Source organism: Notothenia rossii, assembly GCF_949606895.1.
Source record: "Notothenia rossii genome assembly, chromosome: 7".
NCBI lineage: Eukaryota > Metazoa > Chordata > Actinopteri > Perciformes > Nototheniidae > Notothenia > Notothenia rossii.
In genome coordinates this window covers 38882987-38900358 of record NC_136905.1, presented here as the reverse complement: position 1 = coordinate 38900358, position 17372 = coordinate 38882987, and the positions used below count along the sequence as shown (strand labels likewise).

Here is a 17372-nt window from a genome sequence, read left to right as displayed (position 1 = left end):
ATGTCCGACTATCACAAGTAGAATCATAATGAAAGATACGCCGGTAAAATGTGCCTGTAGAAGAACGGCTTTTGCCACAATAGGATAGCAACAAGTAGTCAAGATAGTCAGTTTAGCTTCGGTTGCTATGCTAACATCACCCATTTATACCAAATAAACTTTCATAACAGCATTGTGATGCCAAACAGCGGGCAGCACTGCAGCGGTCGGTAAATGCAGCTGAAACACATTAATAAACAATGAACCACGGCACTCTGGAGAAAAGTACAAGGGTTGAGAAGTAGTTATTTAATTTAATCTGGCTTTGTATGATTAAAACTAACATGATCATTGACCCGACGCAGTCCCCCATTGTTGTTGTTGTGAGCGTCATTGGGGAGAAAATCAGCGACGTAAACGGTTACGTCATCACGCAGCCGAGGCAGCACCAGTCGGGCTCTGGGCGGTGTGAACAAAACGGGGGCTGAAAAGAAAAAACGGTTCCGAACCAGAAGAGCGCAAGCACGGAGCTAGAACGGGAACCACGTTGGTGTGAAAGGGGCTTTACAATAGTCATTGCTCAAACATGTGTAATTTATCTTGAGGTATCTGCTTAGTTAACTTTAAAATATACAAATGTTTTTATTCATTTGTATATTTTAAAGTTAACAGATATAGAGAACCGCAGTGACGCGTCCTAAAACCCGGAAGTAAGTTAGCATTTTTAGCACTTCCGGTTCCTTCGTCAAAAAGCAATGCATTTTCTAATGCATTTTTTTCAGTTTTGGAAAATAGCTCGAAATAAGGTCTGTGGTTGACACAAATTTCAGAGATAAATCACGTTTTGTTCTACGACATTAAATACATCAGCAGTGACCCCACTGGTGATTTTTGAAGAGTTTACGTTTCTGAAAAACGATGGTTGTTACCGAGTGGCTGAATAGGACTAGAAAAATTGAAATTGTCGAGCCCGTTGTACGTAAGTAGTAGTACACATGCCCTTTCAATCACATTAGTATGCATGAAAAGTGACAGGTCCCTACTTATCCTAATGAGCTAAGTCTCGCCTCCCTTTATACGAGGTGGATGTCACACCTAGGTGTGATATCACACCTAGGTGTGAGATCCTTTGATGTGAAGGGTGAGGTGTCATCACAAATAGGTGTGAAATGCCCCCCTGTGTAGTGCCTTTGTTGTCTAATCCTTTGATGTGGGGGTTGAGCTGTTATAACAGGCAGGTGTGATTTCACACCGGTGTGTTATAAGCCTCTGATGTTAATCTAGGTGTTGATTAAGGCAGTCTCTTTGAAGTTGTGCGTGAGACTGTCTCGCCCCCGTCCCCTCACAGCCCTTTGTTGTCTAATCTAATTAGCCTTTGATGTCTGTCCTTTGATGTGAGGGTTGAGGTGTTATCCCACAGATGGCCCAGCTATAGTAACTGAACGAGAGAGTAATGTCAAATGACAGTACAATTGACCAATCATATCTTCCCTCTAAATGGATGGGTGTTATTATCGCGGACTTTATGACAAGTTCCGCCCGCTGTGAAACTGTTCTTGTTTCCATAGCAACAACAACTTCCTGTCAACAGCGTTAACTCGCCTTCAAAATAAAAGCATTCCAAATTACACTTAAGACATACAACTGCAACGAAAGTAACAAACACAATGCAATATCCTTTTCAATTTCAAAGAACACAAATAGGGTTATTTACAGGTGTTGTTTTGTGTGGTAGAGGGTCGCTTTCATTGATGCGTTTTGCACCCCGGGCCGTTGTTTTGATATTCCGCTGAAGTATACGCTGTGACATAATAACTCGAGGGAAGGGGTGGGGGTCAGAGGGCCTAGGTATAAAAGTCACGGCTCGCCACTGATATATATATATATATATATATATATATATATATATATATATATATATATATATATATGTTGTAATGCCTTCCCAATTATCCCTTTAATTGTTTATAGCCTACTGTATGTTTATTTCATGGATATTTATGTGTTTTCTGGTGTGTAATATTTGTAATAAAGATTTCATGTGACACATAAAATGGATTTGTAGATGGGAATTAATGTCACTAATGTGAATAAATTAACTCTAGGTTAACGGTAGTCTTGCTATCACTACTCACAGACACTATAAACCTTGTCCTTCATGCTAACCCTGACAACAGGTAAGCGCACCTTCATCTATTTTACGTGTCCTGACTTGTAGTGGTTATTTCCTCTATCTACACTCTTCTTGTCATCTTTGTAAAACGATATCAGACTGGTAATTGACACAGACATGACTTCTAGTTAAATTCAGTGTGGCTAAAATGAAAAGCTTTGTTAAAATATGCAAGCACGCGTGTCATCCACAAATCTCGAAATATCGTTTCCCTCAGTCCCATAGCGTGACATGTATACATAAAACAAAAGAAAAAGGGCCTAGATAACCGGGGTATACAGTTTAAAATGTTAATAATATATTTAAAGTGTTCAAAGTGCAGTTTCAGTGCAAGTCAGTTGAAACGATCTTAAAGAGCAACTTGCAGAGACACCATTGAATAAATGTGTAGGGAAATGATGAATACACTAGATTTTCAAAAAAATATACAGAAATATACACTGACATCTGGCGTTGTTTTTGTAAGACATTTTTACTTCCGCCTCCCCACGTGACCTCCCGCGTGTGACGTAACATGGGGGAGAGCGGCCGGTCTAAAGTATGAATAAACATAGATCACAATGCTAGTTTTGACACAGAAGAGGTTGAAAATATATATTCGAATGCATATGATTATAATTATGAGCCTGCTAGGCATTCAAGAGACCAGGAGCAGCCAAGGATTAGAAAAAATAACGGCCATTGGAGAGAAATGGAGCTGTGGTGTGAGGAGAACCAGTGGAGAACAGGGCAGCTATCTTGGTGAGTGACCGGCGTTAGCAACAGTTGATGTTAGCTAACGTCAGTCACATCACAACATTGTAAAGTTAGCTATCATATATCAGGCTATAACTAAAGTAGTATTGATACTATAGTAACGTTACCGGTAGGACTGTTGATACTGATCCATAACAGAAACTAATGCGCAAGTATCAGCCGTATCTCGCGTTACCCAGCGCCATATAGAGAGAAGAGTTACGACAGCGGAGGATCAAAATGCTTGATCGTCACGTGGTTCAGGGAGACTCTATACACAAGTTATTGAGCCGTTTCCGCTCTACATCCTGAACTCCTCCCTTCGACGCAATGCACTTCCGTTTTGGCGGACTGGGTTTGTTTTGCTAGCTAGCTCCGTTGTGCCGACAAAGCACTGATATCGCAGAGACAAAGAGGATATAACAATTACAACATGAAGAAAAGTGGTTCGGGAACTACGTGTGCGGTAGTTGGTTGCAATCACTCGAGAAAGCACCTGAACGAGTGGTTAGATAGAGAGTGCTACGACCACAAACCAGCTACGAAGAGGCAATGTCCATGCGCTCCATTGTTGACATTTTTTCGCAAGCCTGATACCGACTCGGAATCAAGGACCTGGCTGAAGGCATTGAATTTAAAGAAACCACCCCGCAACGTTTTTGTTTGTTCCTATCACTTTGTTGACCAAAAACCAACCAAGGATAATCCTTTCCCAGCGTTGTGGTTGGGGTACAATCGCCCTCCCCAGCCAAAGAGACGTCAACTCACCCAGCGGACCACTGCCTCCCCCCAGATAAAGAAACGCAGACTTGAAGCTGAGGGTAAGTTCAGCAACTTTAGCTATGAAGCTGACAATACTGTTAATTATGAATAAGTTGTCATACACTAACATTGCTACCGGTATTTTGCTAAGGCAGTTGATTGTTTTGGAGATGGGACAAAAAATGCCCAGGACGGCTACTTCATTAATTGTGTGTGTGTGTGTGTGTGTGTGTGTGTGTGTGTGTGTGTGTGTGTGTGTGTGTCTCTGTGTGTGTGTGTGTGTGTGTGTGTGTGTGTGTGTGTGTGTATGTATGTGTGTGTGTGCGCCTGCGTGTAGATAGATAGATAGATAGATAGATAGATAGATAGATAGATACTTTATTGATCCCCAAATGCCTGCCTGGACTCTATGCCTGCATTAATTTAGCTCCATCCATGTTTTCTCTTTCCCTTTTTAGATGCTCCTGAAACCTGTCAGCCTGCCTGTGAGACTGAGCCTGCTACACCAACATTTCAAGATGCCCAGACCCAATGGGAGGATCCGTCACATATTGACCACACATACTCTTCAACAACACAGTCTGTTAAAATAGACAAGGCCACACAGTGCGAGGCAGAAATGGGTCCTACTGTGACTAGCACCACGGTCATTGATGATGCTAGGTCCCGGCTGTATACAGGAGTGCGTATGGTTCAATTTTTCACCCTGGTGACGGTGTTGTTGCCTTTCAGTAAGCCATCAATTACCCTCCCTGTTGTTGACCAAATCCTGATGACCTTGATGAAGCTAAAACTAAACCTAATATTAGGAGATATTGCTCACCGCTTCAATGTGTCTACATCAATGGCAAGCATTGTGATTAGTCACTGGATTGACGTGATGGGTGAACAGTTCAAAGTCCTGATCCCCTGGCTTCCAAGAGAGACAATTCGTGCCACCATGCCCTTGTCGTTTCAGAGGAACTACCCTCGAACCACCTGCATCATTGACTGTGCCGAAAGTGCCATGCAGAGAGCCACAAACCACGACTCAAGGAGTGACACTTTCAGCCAGTACAAATCACGCAACACTGTGAAATATCTTGTCACTGTGGCCCCTAATGGGCTAATCATGTTTATATCTGACGCCTATGCTGGCAGAAGCAGCGATAAGTTTATCACCATGGACAGTGGGTTTCTAGACTATCTGAGGGCTGGTGATGAGGTCATGGCGGACCGTGGGTTCACCATTCGAGACTTGCTTGATGAGAGAAGGGTCAGTTTGAACATCCCTGCTTTCACCTACAGGCGCAATCAGTTGACCAATGAGGAGACGACACGCACCAGGCGAGTAGCCAATGTCCGCATACACGTGGAAAGAGCAATCCAGAGACTGAAGGTCTTTAAGATTTTATCCCAGACCGTTCCCATCAGCATGGCACCGAAACTGGACAACATCTTAACCATCTGTGCTGGCCTAGTTAACCTGAAGAGTCCACTGATCAGAGTGCCTCGTGAGGTTTAGAATCTTGCCTCGTGTCCCTGTCTACCAACACCCAGCCATGTTGTTCATTAAATACAGATAAACACAACAAATACTGCATGCATTGTATTTTTTAATATTATATATGAATATTTTCATAGTGATGTAATTGTGTGGGCTGCTTTTATATTTTAATTTGTAATACCTGTTAGGATTAAACATGTGATCTTTCTTGTTGAAGCCATTTCTTTAGTTTCCTCTCAACAATTAATTAATTCAGTGTTATTTATGTACAGTATGAGCTTAATATGAATGATGAACTGTGTTAAAAGAAATTGTAGCACTCTAAGGAACATATGAAATGCAATAATGCAATAACAGTGCAATAATGAAATTAAATTACATCAAACTTTATTTTCACTCAAACAGTACAGGCACATATGATATATTGCACAGCATAAAGAGATCATGTAAATTGTGCATTATGTAAACAACAGACAACTGTTGGCTCCTGTGGGCATGACCTAAATAAGGCAGTTTATTTTGGTTTTAAAATGCTGAGATATTTACTGCAGAACTGTAACCTTCCCTCAACAAAATCGTCAACAATTTTCGGGAGCATGTGGGCAAAGTAGAATGTGCGCAGCCTTATGATATGCCTTCAGACTGTCCATTGCTTTTCCATCTATTGCCATGGATTGAATGAAGTAGGAGCAAATTTTGCTGTACGTTATGCTGGGCCACGTCGTCATGTTATCCTCCCAGTTTTGCACTGAATTCGGGTGGGGGAGAATAACGCCATCTCCAGTCAAAGAAGTAGAATCGTGTTCCCAAGCTAGCATCACTGTTAACATCGAAATCGCTGTGTTTACACCAGTGCCCGTCTGACTGTTTACACCGGTTTACACCGACAGACGCTGTGCAAAAGACTTCCGGCGGAAATGAAGTGCATTTGTGTAGGGTTATGGCGCTACCCGTGGTTTGTCGCGTAAACTTGTCTATAGTTCCCCGGAAGTTCGTGGTGGGACATTTGAATGCATGATTACCGGAGATAGAACTACGATTTTTGGTAATAAGTAGTGAATAAAGGTTTTGATTTGCAATATTTATACAACATATCGGTGTATGTAGTGAGGCAGGCAGAAAGTTTGATACAGCGTATTTCCGGTATATTCATTTTAATGTCACCTTATATATTCATGTGTGTTAAATTTGAAGGGACAAAGTACATTTTTGTTCTTAAATTTAGAGAGGTTTTTTCCTAAATTCCTGAAACGATGTCCCATTTTTAGTGAAACTAGATTAGCGCAATAGTATTTTTCTTCCACTTTTGTGTGTAATCAAAAGGGTGGGTTTCTTGGCTATTTGGGGGTAGGTATAATACAAGTGACCTGTGACCTCTGCCTTGCAGTTCCCAGACATATGGAGAGGCCCTGAGTCTCTGGCTTCCCCTGTTAATTGCAAAAACCATTATTGATTAACCCAAAGGGAGATTTGCCTCAGATATAATGCAGTTAAAGTCTTGTTAAATTAATGATTCATTTCCTGTAGACCCCAAAAGAGGCCTTGAGAATTGGGTCACACAGTAAACGAGACCATAGTCCTTTGTTCTCATTTTTAAATGTATTCATTCCAGATAGCTGACTTTTAGGTGAGAAGAAGGTCAGAGAAGACCTTAGGGCATGGGAACAGTTAACTTCTGTTGGTTGACTGATTCTGTGGCCGTCATGCGACGATGGCGTTTGGATATTTACAAGTATGGCTTTCATAAAGAAAAACAGGTGACATTTGTATGATGGGCTGCATAGGGATAATGTGTGTGCGTTCTGTCAAAGAGTCCTCTGCCATGACTCCAAATCATTGATTGGGGGACTGCCTGAGGGCAGAGGGACAGAAACACACACACACGCACAAGAGATGAAGCAACAGATGGAATCGACAAACTGCTGACTCACTGCCTGGGGTCCCGCCCAGGAGTGAAACCGGCCAATGGAACACTGCCAACTCACTGGCTAGCTCGCTCAGAAGCAGAGGCGCGGGAAGGTATTTTGAGTGGGGGTGCTGAGGTGCTGGACTCCAGTGAACATTATTACGGGCACTATAGAGCACGCACAAAAAAACTCCCCACACGCAAACACACAGTAAACCCGCGACTGTTACAATGAAGGCTCGATAATCAGCTCCCGGCATATAGGCAGGGGTAAAGTGCTATTTTTTACGAGTGGGGAGCGGACCTCACCTACTCTAGGGGGGTCCGGGGGGATGCTCCCCAGGGAAGATTTTTTTTAAATATTGAAGTTAAAGCGTCAATCTGGTGCACTTTCAGAGCAACATTAAGAGATCTATGGATACATCTCTCAACACCCAGATGAAACACAACTGTAAGCAGATGTTCTTTTTCTTTATGGATATTTTACAAATCACTCCCCTTTCAAACTGTATTCTTGTTTTACTGCCATATAGTATTTCATAACTGTTTTTCCTTTATTCTCTTATTTTTTTTACAACTATAATGATCATATGAAGGTGTGCCGCGGAAATAATCTTTTGAATACTTTTTGACCAAACCGTTTGAGACCCACTGAGATAACTTAGACTAAAGTTAACTATCTAAACACTCAGAGAGTCCTTTAGCTCACCTGAGCCTCTCAGTCTGAGAGGAGAGCTCTCCTCAGCTTGTTGTGGAACAAACAGATCCGTATGTCCGTTAGTGCAGCTAGCTAACCAGATGCTAACAACACGCTCCCTGCTGCTGGCACCGGTCCCTCTCTCTCTCCCCCTCTCTCACACACACTAAATGCGCTATTTCCGCACACACACAGAGCCGCGAGCTTGAATGACACAAGCACACTTTTATTTCCATGCAACTCTCTGATTGGTCTGGTGTCTTGCCTCTGTTGCATTCACTGAACACGGGAAATTACAGTCCTGCCGTCCTTTCTAGTGTCTTGATGAGGTTCACGTAAAGCACGGTTAATGTATTATATTATTGAGGTAGAATTGTCCGGGGCTACAGAAAAAACATTCGGGGCAGGCCAAAATATTATTTAACCAACAATGTGGAATTTATTGGCTACATATTACACAGATTATGCACAGCGGGAGCAGCAATAACCGTCAAATAATAATTCAGACAGGGGAGCTCCGCACCCCCTGCCTGCCGCTAGGGGGTGCTGCAGCGCCCTCAGCACCCCCCTTCCCGCGCCCATGCTCAGAAGTGAACTCGCCAATAACAAATAACTAGGGGCAAGCCATAAAACTCCTCCCCACCTGTGTATACATGTTGTGATGATTTTGGTGCTCTGCACTCTTGTTTTGCCTGGCTGTTCCTGAGAAGTGTCTCACGCGGTGGTAGAACCTGAGCCCGGAGTACTCTGCATTTTGAAGCTGCTGTTGCAGAGTGCTTCGTGATTAGGTGATTAGGTGATGTATTTTATCTTTTACCATTAAAAATATTATTGTTTAACCCTTATCGTGGTTGCTTTGAATTCTTCCTCTGTTAATCTGACCCATTCATAAAGGAACGCGCGGGACAGAGGTTCTGCCCCAACAGTAGTTACATCAATATTTGAAAAAGTTAAATTTGCTAATATTTGAGGTATAAAATAATAAGTACTTTATTTATACCAATTTGTGAAATGTTTGCTTTGCAGCAGCAAAAGACAAGGCATTGTACATGTACACAAGACAGCTAAAAGACTAGAATCAAACAATCGAAAATGTAAACATCTCAAATAGAAATAAAATAGCAGAAAATATACATAGTGTGAACAGCTTTCTGACCTGTTAACATATACATGTTTGGTTAAAGAGCCTGTTGCTGTTGTTTATTGCTTTGAATTGTTTAAAACAAATATTATCTTCTTAAACTTGAATGATAGTCAGGAGCATCACATCCTAATGTTTGATATATTTAGAGGGAGGGGATGGGAAGGAAGGTTTCAAAATTCAGATTAGATTCATTTCTACTATTTCTTTAATTCATGGTGGTTTCAGTAATCCCCTGGTAATTGAGGACCTAAGTAATCTAAATGAGTAATGTCATCTTTATGACTTTCAGAAAGGACAGGAGACCGACAGGTGCCTATCAATGATTGTCAACTGACAGTAAATAAATGGAATTCAATAAACATTGAATAGCATGCCATGCAGTTTGTCTGTGCCTTTTCCTCTGTGTTGTCCTGGCATATCGTCTCTCCCATGGTTTGCTGTGCTGCCTGGGGATGCTCCAAGCGCTCAGAGAAAGAAGTATGAATGTAAGGTTTCCTCACTGACACAGAGAGGAGGAAAGAATGGCTGGCTCAAGTCAGCAGGAGCAATTTAACTATCACAAAAGACAACAACAGCAACAACATATGTGAGGTAATCATATTTTTCACAAAACGAAGACCACACCATTGGGAAGCTTAATGTCTGTTTAATCAAAATAAGGAACAGGGAGAGGCTTGCAAAACTCTGGGAGTTGAGACTCAGGTGCAGGGTGAGGGTCTCATTGCAGGTCTCCAGGCTCCATTGAATCCCTCTAGGGATCCCTCTACATCTAGCAACCTATACGATGGGAAATTGCTGACCTATTTTAAACGTACCTTGGGTTTTCACTCTCACTTAAGTCCCTCTCCCTTTGCCATCAATCCAAAATCAGCTGAGCTGCAGCATAATACAGACGTGTAATAATCAACAGAATCACAAAGACATAATATGACTCTGCTAAAAACACTCACCCATAAGTTATGTTTTTGTTGACTGTTTGGAAGTCTCAAATATCCACTCTAAATCCATATCAATAGCGATGTATCTCAAACATAGCTCTCTTCCTTATTATTGTGTAACGTTAACTATATTATACTAGCTTGAACTCCAAGATGGATATCCTCATTTCACCACGTCCACCCACTACAATCACACGCCCCAATGTTATATTTAACTAATATTTAACTCCCTCCACCCCGGATAAAAGCAAGTTTAGAAGCCCATTTTCTCTAATTCCACAACGTTGGAGGAAATAACATTAGGAGAACGGATTAATAGAATGGATTAATAGACTGTTCGTGGTTAACGTGTGTTGCTAACTTTATCCGGTATCCTAGCCTTATCTGTAAACGTAAAATATACTGATTTAAGGGATAATCCACTAACATCCTTTAATACACATGTGTAGTTAATTTGATTCAGATGTTCTGATAATATCCGCAACATAAATCTTTAAACGTCTTCTTACCTTTAAAAGTCCATCACGAACGGTCTATTATGCTGCAACCATAGACTGCTAGCCGCAGATCCTCTCAATAGTTCCCTGGAAGTTAGCTTGTCGCTAACTTCCGGGGAACTAATGAGAGGCTCCGCGAAGCGCCATTGCTGTAAAAAACTGGTCCATTGGAGTGAACGGAGATGTCGTAACTCTTCTATCTATATGCCGCTGGTGTTACCTAATGCAATTCCACACTACGTCATACAGCGCTGTGTACCGGAGGGGAGACGAGAGATACGGCTGATACTTGACGATCTGGCGGAGAAAGGTTGTGGAGCCTCCGTTGATATGCCGTTGTAAATAGCTTAATGGAAAGCAGGTTTGTAGTCGGGGAGGGTGCACAGCTGATTGCAGCAGGTGAGTGGAGGTTGAGCCGGGAGCCAGGAGTGACAGCCACCACGCCCACACAAATAACACAGACAGGGGGAAACAAACAAACAAACAAACACAAAGGAGACGGCTGGAGCAGTACAGCCACCACAGCGTTACCTAATGCAACTCCACACTACGTCTTACGGTGCTGTGTACCGGAGGGGTTAGAGAGAGGAGCGAAGGGGGGGAGAGAGATCTAATACGGTTTCCTGATAAACGTTTAGTTTGATAGGCTTCAGCTGTGGAGAGTATGTGCTGCAGGGAGGTGGATGCACGTCGCACAACGCACCCAGGAACGAAAGCTAGCTCTGGTCCTTTTCTTGTGAGGGAAACTTTGGACTCGATGTCCTGGCAGGCTGGAGTTTGTGCAACCTGCACAAACACAAGCTCACCATGATTACAAATGGTGAAATGCAATGTAAAATTACTGAAAAAATACCAGCTCACTAAATCACAACCACTCAAACCAACGACAAACTACTACCGCGGATTGGGCAGAGAAGGAGTCTGAGGAAGTTGCTCCCCCATGTGACGTAATATGACGCGTTTGACATATGACGTTAAAAAAAGCAAAGCAGAGCTCAAAACGGCTCCTTTCCCTCTGAATTCCTAACCTTATGTCTTGTAAAACATATAAAATCCTGCATTAACTTTTTGAATTGAAATTTCCAGGCAAGGTTAAGCATAAATGTAGTAAAAAAAAAAACCTGCAAGTTGCTCTTTAAGTTTGCGTGACGTTGAAGTCGTGCGACCCTGCTGCTGTACTAGCTTGTAGTTCGTTTATAGCATAACGTTAGCATTTTGCTTCTGGCGACTAGATTTATGAGTAAAAAATTATAAAAGTATAGGGTTGACATGTGGAGATTATCCGGCTGAACAAAACTTGATCTCTCTCTTAAATGTGTGTCAACCACAGACCTTATTTCGAGCTATTTTCCAAAATCCTATGGAGAAATTGCATTGGTTTTTGACGAAGGAACCGGAAGAAGTTTACTTCCGGGTTTTAGGACGCGTCACTGCGGTTCTCTATACCCTAATGTTATAGATGTCTCAATTTGCTACAATATATTAGGCAGCACTTCATATAAACATTGTATGGCTCATGCCGCATATACAGTACATTCTCAACTTTAAAGGGTCTGAAACAATGTGCACCTTTGAGTTGAATCACTCTGAATGTGAAAGTCTTTACTATCTGTTTAGGAGAAATGTAAAGACAGAAACGACTTGTCTGACGAGCCTGCTGAATCTAACTCTTCTCATATGAAATATTAGTCTGACATTGAGCTGAAACAGATATGAGTTAGTAGCCTCCGCACATCCAGTTGAAGCAGCTCTCTTTTGACAGCAGTAAGAAGTTAAAGACAAGGAAATGGTAATATGATATTCAGACTCTCAGGCCCAGTATTCCCAGTTGACTGCCCCCCCAGGGCGTTTCTATCTGAGTGTCACTTTCAGATCAGGCTTTGTGTAACGCAGGACCTTCAGGGTTGGAACAACTTTGGTTGGCATTGAGGCCACTAAGGCCACGTTAATATGGAGACGAAAACAAACCTTAGTCGATATCAAAAAAGTATTTTTTTTTTAAATGTTTGGGGGTCTGGGTCCCCCTCGCAGTGATGGAGTAGCAAGCCGATTGGCTGACACAGAGTGAAGAGCATATGCTGGAGTGTGTGGTTGAAGCAAGGCCTGGATGTAGGAAGGAGCTGTTCCCTTCACAGCTCGGTGGGCGAGCTCCACCAGTGGAGGGAGTGAAGGAGGGGTGTAATGAGGGAGAACCGGGGAGGTTGAAGACCAGTCTGGATGCAGCATTCTGAATTAGCTGTAGTGGTCTGATGGCATTTGCAGGGAGACCAGCCAGGAGGGAGTTGCAGTAGTCCAGGCACGAGATGACCAGAGCCTGGACCAGGACCAGCGTGGCCTCCTGGGACTGTAGGGGACGTATCCTCCTGAATGTACTATTAAAGGTGACCTTTAACAAGAAACATAGAGGCAGCACACACAGGCTTGCCATGGGATTACTGTGTATAGAACTTGGTACCATGTAGTCTACATTTTCCCCTGATGAGCACGCTGGTGATGAAAGATTGAAGGTAACTCAGTTATGACAGCGCAGTGTCTCAGGGGAACTTATGATTGGTTTAGCTTCCACTAAACACCTGTTCATTTTTACGTTCATTAATAGATTATGGCAAATAAGTTCATTTTAAACCGGTCTACTACTCATTTGCACTCCCTACAGCAAAACTGCATTTAAAATCACGTTTCCAGGGAATGTCCCAGATTATGGTTGCAGTTTTAAATACGTGGTGCATACGCAACAAAACTACTTGGTTAGGTTAAGGAGGAATATCCTAGTTTGCTTAAAACAAGATTTTTTGTTACAGCATTGGAGTGACATAAGTGAAGTTAAAAAGTAAACTATGACTTCTGATGTTTGTTACTGCAGGGGCATTTTATACTGTAACACAAAAAATGTAATCCAAGTTGCAGAGAGGGGCGGGCCCTCGCACCGCTGTGCAGCTCTGTGTTTGGTGCAACTGTTGGTCCATCAACACAGATCTGCATTTTCCCGATTATTGGACTTTGCACACATGAGCATGAGACCCATATCAGAAATTCATTTTTGCCCATTCTAAAGCTTATGCCAGCATTTTAAGAAGCCCAAAACACCCCCCTTTTGTTTAAAACAACATACATACATACAGTACATACATACATACATACATACATACATACATACATACATACATACATACATACATACATAATCATATTAAACAATAACAAATACATACCATTAGACTCAGGGAATTAATGTCATCACACACACCCACACATAAACACATAAATATATATATTTATATGTATTGTATAGGTATGTCCATGTATACAATCACATACAGTAACATGTAATTGTGGCCCATGTGAATTACTACATGCTGTGATGAGGTACAACACAGACTGGAAAAACTCAGACACTCTAATGTGGAAACAGATGGAAGCTCCTTTCCAACACAAACACCCCCCCCCCCACACTCACGCACGCACGCACGCACGCAGCCACGCACGCACGCACGCACGCACGCACGCACACACACACACACACACACACACACACACACACACACACACACACACACACACACACACACACACACACACACACACACACACACACACCTCCCCTAGATGCAGCTTTAATCCCTACAAGATCATGAACTCATGATTTCCTCTCCAAAGGCTGACCGCAGCCTGACCTTAGTCTCCGGGCTAATTATGTACATATGTGACACTCAGATGCCAAACCCAATATTACATTAAAATATGATCTGTTCCTAATCATACAGGGATATCAAAATAGCAGTGGAAGACCAAATATCCTATTGTGTATATAGTGTACTTTACATGTGGGACAGGCCAAAGGGGAAAGGCAGAAATGTACTGGGAAATAAGGAATGTCTTGTTATAAAAGCCTCCTCATTACGTAATTAATAACAGCATAACTTTATACTTTTGATTTTGGTACTTCTTTTCCTGTGTGAGGGATGGCTATCATGCCTGACAACGTACTAGTCTGTGCATGTTATCAGGTTGCAGAGATGTTATGGGACAAAAACAATCATGCCTTCTATTAGCACAATAGTTCCCAACGTGGGCCTTGAGGGAAGTAAACAGATCTTGAAGATTACTTCCATCTTTTTATATTGTAGGCCCAGATTTATAATCACATCATGAACAGGACAACATTTATGCTATCACCATTTCTTAATAAAAATTGAGACTTAAAATTAAAATAGTATATCATCAAATATAGCAGATATTAGACTGTACACCTGAAGTAACTTGGTATACAGCTTTTCATGAATTGAAGTAAAGATCGCTGTCTCACATCACAATCATTAAAGGGGAAAAGATCAAAAAAGATGATGAGTCCGTAGCTTTGTTAAGCCCCAAGCCTGTTTTCCAGGTCTCAGGCTCGAAAATGACATTCCCAGGACAAATGACTATAACTTCACTTCCAAAAGGGGTAAATGAATAATCTTTTTTGTCAAAGCAATGATAAACCTGTGAGTTGGATGTAGAAGAGTCAGAATCAATATAGACTTTTTTTAATTTTAAAGTAAATTCAGATTGAACATAGTAAAACATTTTTAATTATAGTGTCCGTCCAAAAGTAAAACATTACATATAGTGAAAACCACCCTTGAATGATGGGATGGTAGACTAAAAGCTTTAGGAATCCAAACTATAACATATAATAAGTACCCTGTATCAAGATTGATGCAAAACAAGTGATATTTTACCTTTTTAGAGAGGTTTAGCAACAACAACAAAAACACTTCTGGCCCCTCTCGGTCGATTTTGATGATTGAGACCTCTTTTTAACCGTAAGAGCCAATAGAATCGAGGGGAAGTTCCTAAAATCCATCTAAACATTACCCATTGGTGAATGAGTGATGGGTAGCCAGAATGCCCAAAACCGGAAGCTGTCATTCACTCTAGTAGCTATCATAGCAGCTATGAAAACTCCGTTATTGACATAAAAATGGAATGATGGATTATCAGTAATCATTTCAAAGTGACACAAACACATTGGATTAACCTTCAGCCGCGTGGGCATGGGGCTTAACAGGTAGGCACAGGGGTGCTTTCAGCTACATGCTAATTTCAGCAAGCTAACATGCTCACAATGGCGAACATGCTCACAATGACAACGCTGATATGCCATTAATTGCATTAATTGTTTACTAGTGCACGTGTACCAACCAAACACGCAGCCTGTTGCAGTTGCTTCTGTTGGACCGAACTATTTTCAACTTTACGCATTTTATTCTATTATTAACTTAACACTGTTGAGTTGCTGCTGTTGTACATTCCCACAACTCATGCGCAGGCCATGACTGACTTACAGCAGGGACAGCTGCTGAGCCACTAGCATAGTGATCGGAACAACGGCTATCCCCACAAAACATCTGGTGAAGGACACAAAGAGAATACTGGGTAAATATTTGTAGATCATATTTCAACATGGGCAACATAAGATCACTGGTTAATGGGAATGGACGAGCTAACTACGTTAGCAAGAAATCAGACGGAAAATCTGAGTGTAGTTTAACGTGCTTTACAGAAACATGACTGCACCTTCTGACAACAGCGTTTCCTTTGATGGATTTCGTGCTGTTTGGGCTGACAAGGATTGCACCGATAGCTTCTCCATGTCTTAACCATGCGTCTTCAGAGGGTCTCTGTGCTGTGGAGAACGTCCTGCCTCGTTCCTTTGCCAAAGAAGCTGTGTCCCTTTGGCAAGAAGAACTTTGATTGCACATTGTTACTTAAACTCATGTTTATATAAAGTATATATATTTTTTTTATTCGTATATAGTGCAAAGTCATGAAACCTTATCCTCCTGGTACTAAAAATCTATTTTGATTGATTGATTGATTGATTTACCATCCCTTAGCTTGCCATAGCAGAAAACACAATGTACAGCTGAGGCTGATCATAAGGTCATAAATCAAAGTTTTGAACAAATAAATATAGGTCAAAGAAGTCAGCAACTCTTTTCTAGCTTTATTCGAATCAACAGCAGCACTTCGGCATCTTGCGACCAACATTTTTGAAATTGAATTCCCCCATTAAGCCATTAGCCGCTATTTACTTGTCTTTGTACTTGCTCCCAGTTTCATTAAAACAGAGCCGTAAGTCTGAATACCACTCAATATTTTATTCTCCACTCCTTTGTTCCAGCTTTCTCTTTCTATTTCGGTTTGATGTTGCCTGTGGGTGATGGTGTGTCAATAAGAGCCATTGCAGTTGTCTGTTTTGAAATTGACCTGCGGGCATGTGGGAGCTTCTCCCTGTTCTTTACTGAGATCCCAGGTGACTCAATCTTGTCTCTCCTCTCTGGAGCTGCAAGGGTTGTGCTTGTTGTTCAAATAGAGATGGAGAAGATGCTGTATGTGACTCGGCCCAAAAGAGTTGATTCTGACTAACCATAGCCGTGTGTTGAAAAGACCACCCTGCTTCTTCTCATGTAGCCACAGATCATGTCCAAAAACCTAGAGAATGTAGAGCCAGGTGCCAGGACTGGAGAGCAGCAGAGAGTCTCATATCAGACTTAGCCAGTCAATATGTTGCCTTTGGTTTAGCAAAGCGCCATATAGACTGAGAGTTACGTCATCTCCGTTCACTCCAATGGACCACTTTTTTTACAGCAATGGCGGATCGTGGAGCCTCTCAATCGTTCCCCGAAAGTTAGCGCCAAGGCTAGCAGAGCTGTAGAGTTGCAGCATAATAGACCGTTCGTGACAGACTTTTAAAGGTAAGAAGAAGTTTAAAGATTTATATTGCGGATATTATCAGTACATCTGATTCAAATTAACATGTGTATTAAAGGATGTCAGTGGATTATCCCTAAATTAGTAGATTTAGGGAATGTTTACAGATAACAGATTAAGCTAGGATACCATACCATAGTAACATATAGTAGACCCTCCAGAAAAACGCGGGCAAAAATCCTTGATTATGCGGGCTAAATTCCTTGATTATGCGGGCTAAAATCCTTGATTATGCGATTAAACATGCAGGGTTTTTATGTGATTTTATGCGGTGAAATTGCGGGAAGTTGCGAAATATG

General features: G+C 41.8%; 1 protein-coding gene across 1 annotated transcript; it reads left to right on the top strand.

The window, feature by feature from the left end:
• Nucleotides 1-3212: 3212 nt before the first annotated feature.
• Nucleotides 3213-5343, top strand: LOC307013396 (uncharacterized protein). The gene is made up of 2 exons (XM_079640785.1): nucleotides 3213-3708; nucleotides 4108-5343. The coding sequence occupies exons 1-2, from the start codon at nucleotides 3321-3323 to the stop codon at nucleotides 5151-5153; spliced, it is 1434 nt and encodes a 477-aa protein (XP_079496911.1). The 5' UTR covers nucleotides 3213-3320; the 3' UTR covers nucleotides 5154-5343.
• The last annotated feature ends 12029 nt before the right edge of the window (nucleotides 5344-17372 follow it).